At 34.3% G+C, this 1529-nt stretch overlaps 1 protein-coding gene across 1 annotated transcript; it reads right to left on the bottom strand.

Moving 5' to 3' along the window:
* Positions 1-215: 215 nt before the first annotated feature.
* Positions 216-1349, bottom strand: LOC105315692 (atlastin-2-like). The gene is made up of 2 exons (XM_011410419.2): positions 899-1349; positions 216-483 (listed from the first exon to the last, which is right to left on the bottom strand). Exons 1-2 carry the CDS (start codon positions 1262-1264, stop codon positions 391-393), a joined length of 459 nt encoding a protein of 152 aa, XP_011408721.2. The 5' UTR covers positions 1265-1349; the 3' UTR covers positions 216-390.
* Between the last annotated feature and the right edge of the window lie 180 nt (positions 1350-1529).

Below are 1529 nucleotides of genomic sequence, written 5' to 3' on the forward strand. Positions count from 1 at the left end.
TGTTTTTTATATTTGCATAAAAATTATAATGCTACCCTGTACTATTATTATGTATCATTGCTTTTTATGTACTAAAAATTATGTTGTTTTATTGGTGCCCTCATTATTGCTGCATTTTTATTCTTAATAAAAAATTATTTTTTTTGCTTATACCTTCAAGTTAAGAAAGTGAAGAACAATGCTACTGCAATAGTCATGTAAATATATAATGAAAATTAAACTTGAATAAAATTCAACTACACATAAAAATTACGGTAAATAGAGTATAATAATTCATAACATAATTAACATTAGAAATAGATCTACACTTTCCAAAGACATAATTGTAGTTCATATAATTATAGTGTCAGCGAGTGTAATGTAAGTCATATTAATAATAATAATTAATGATTAGTTTGTTTTCTTTTTTTTTGAAGTCCCTGCTATATTCACTGCCTGTTCTAGGCCTCTCTGTAATAATTTCATATAAATCGGTTGTAAAGCCTATGAATAAAAGAAGCAGAATCATAATACATGCACAAGTAAATTCTCAGCAACACGACATGTATATAAACACTAATTCTTATGCTGAGAAAAAAGTTCAGTAACAGACAAAACCCTGCTTATGCACATTTTTAATTTCTAATATACCTTAAGCCTACTATTATTAGCGTCTACTAATTTTAGCGAAATCAGCAAAAGTCATGTTTAACGTTACTAATTTTAACGCTTTTAACCAAATTAACTATAAATAATAACCATTATAATGAATAATAATTATTTTGGCGTCTATTTAATTTAGCGATTTAAAGCTCTCTCGCTAATATAGCTAAATTTAGTAGACGCTAAAAATAGTAGGCTTAAGGTACAGTATGTACATGTACACACAATCACTCAATGTACAAACAGTGCTACCCACTTGATCCCATATAGCTGAAGTAAAGTTATCAATGATGGTTCCTACGCTCCTCAACTGTCCAGTGTACCTCACGTAGACCCATAGCCCGACCAGCAGCAGTGGTATGTACAGACCCAGTACAGCAGTCTGAGAGAGGCTCTCTATGCCAAACATATCCAATATGGTGGAGAGGATATAAGAGAGGACCATTACAAGACAAAGAACGGCTGGCGTCCTGTACGCATTCATCAGTTGCTTGCTCTCGTTACGTTTGACAAAGTTCTCGTACGCCTCGTCGATCATTATCTCTAGTTTCTTCATGTATTCAGCGCTGAAGACATCCCCGCCCATCTTGGGCGTCTCGAAGAACTGTTCCAGGCAGAGCATTCGGAGAGACTTGTGTTCCTCTTCAAGTTTCTGAGGAGCTAAGTAAGGTTTATCAGCACCACACAACTACAATGTAGCATAAGAGGATTAGAAAAAGAAAAAAACAAGTAAAAGGTGGAGTAAGTACGTGGATATGTATATAAGCCAGGGTTTCATAGAGGGGGGGTGGCACTGGGATTCCCCCCACAAAAAAATTCTGTATGAAAGCCTGTTCAATGAAGTAATTACAAATATACATTGTACATGTATGCAGAAGCCAGCACAT

This window comes from Amphimedon queenslandica, unplaced genomic scaffold, assembly GCF_000090795.2.
Source record: "Amphimedon queenslandica unplaced genomic scaffold, v1.1 AMPQUscaffold_8778_Cont19282, whole genome shotgun sequence".
Classification (NCBI taxonomy): Eukaryota; Metazoa; Porifera; class Demospongiae; order Haplosclerida; family Niphatidae; genus Amphimedon; species Amphimedon queenslandica.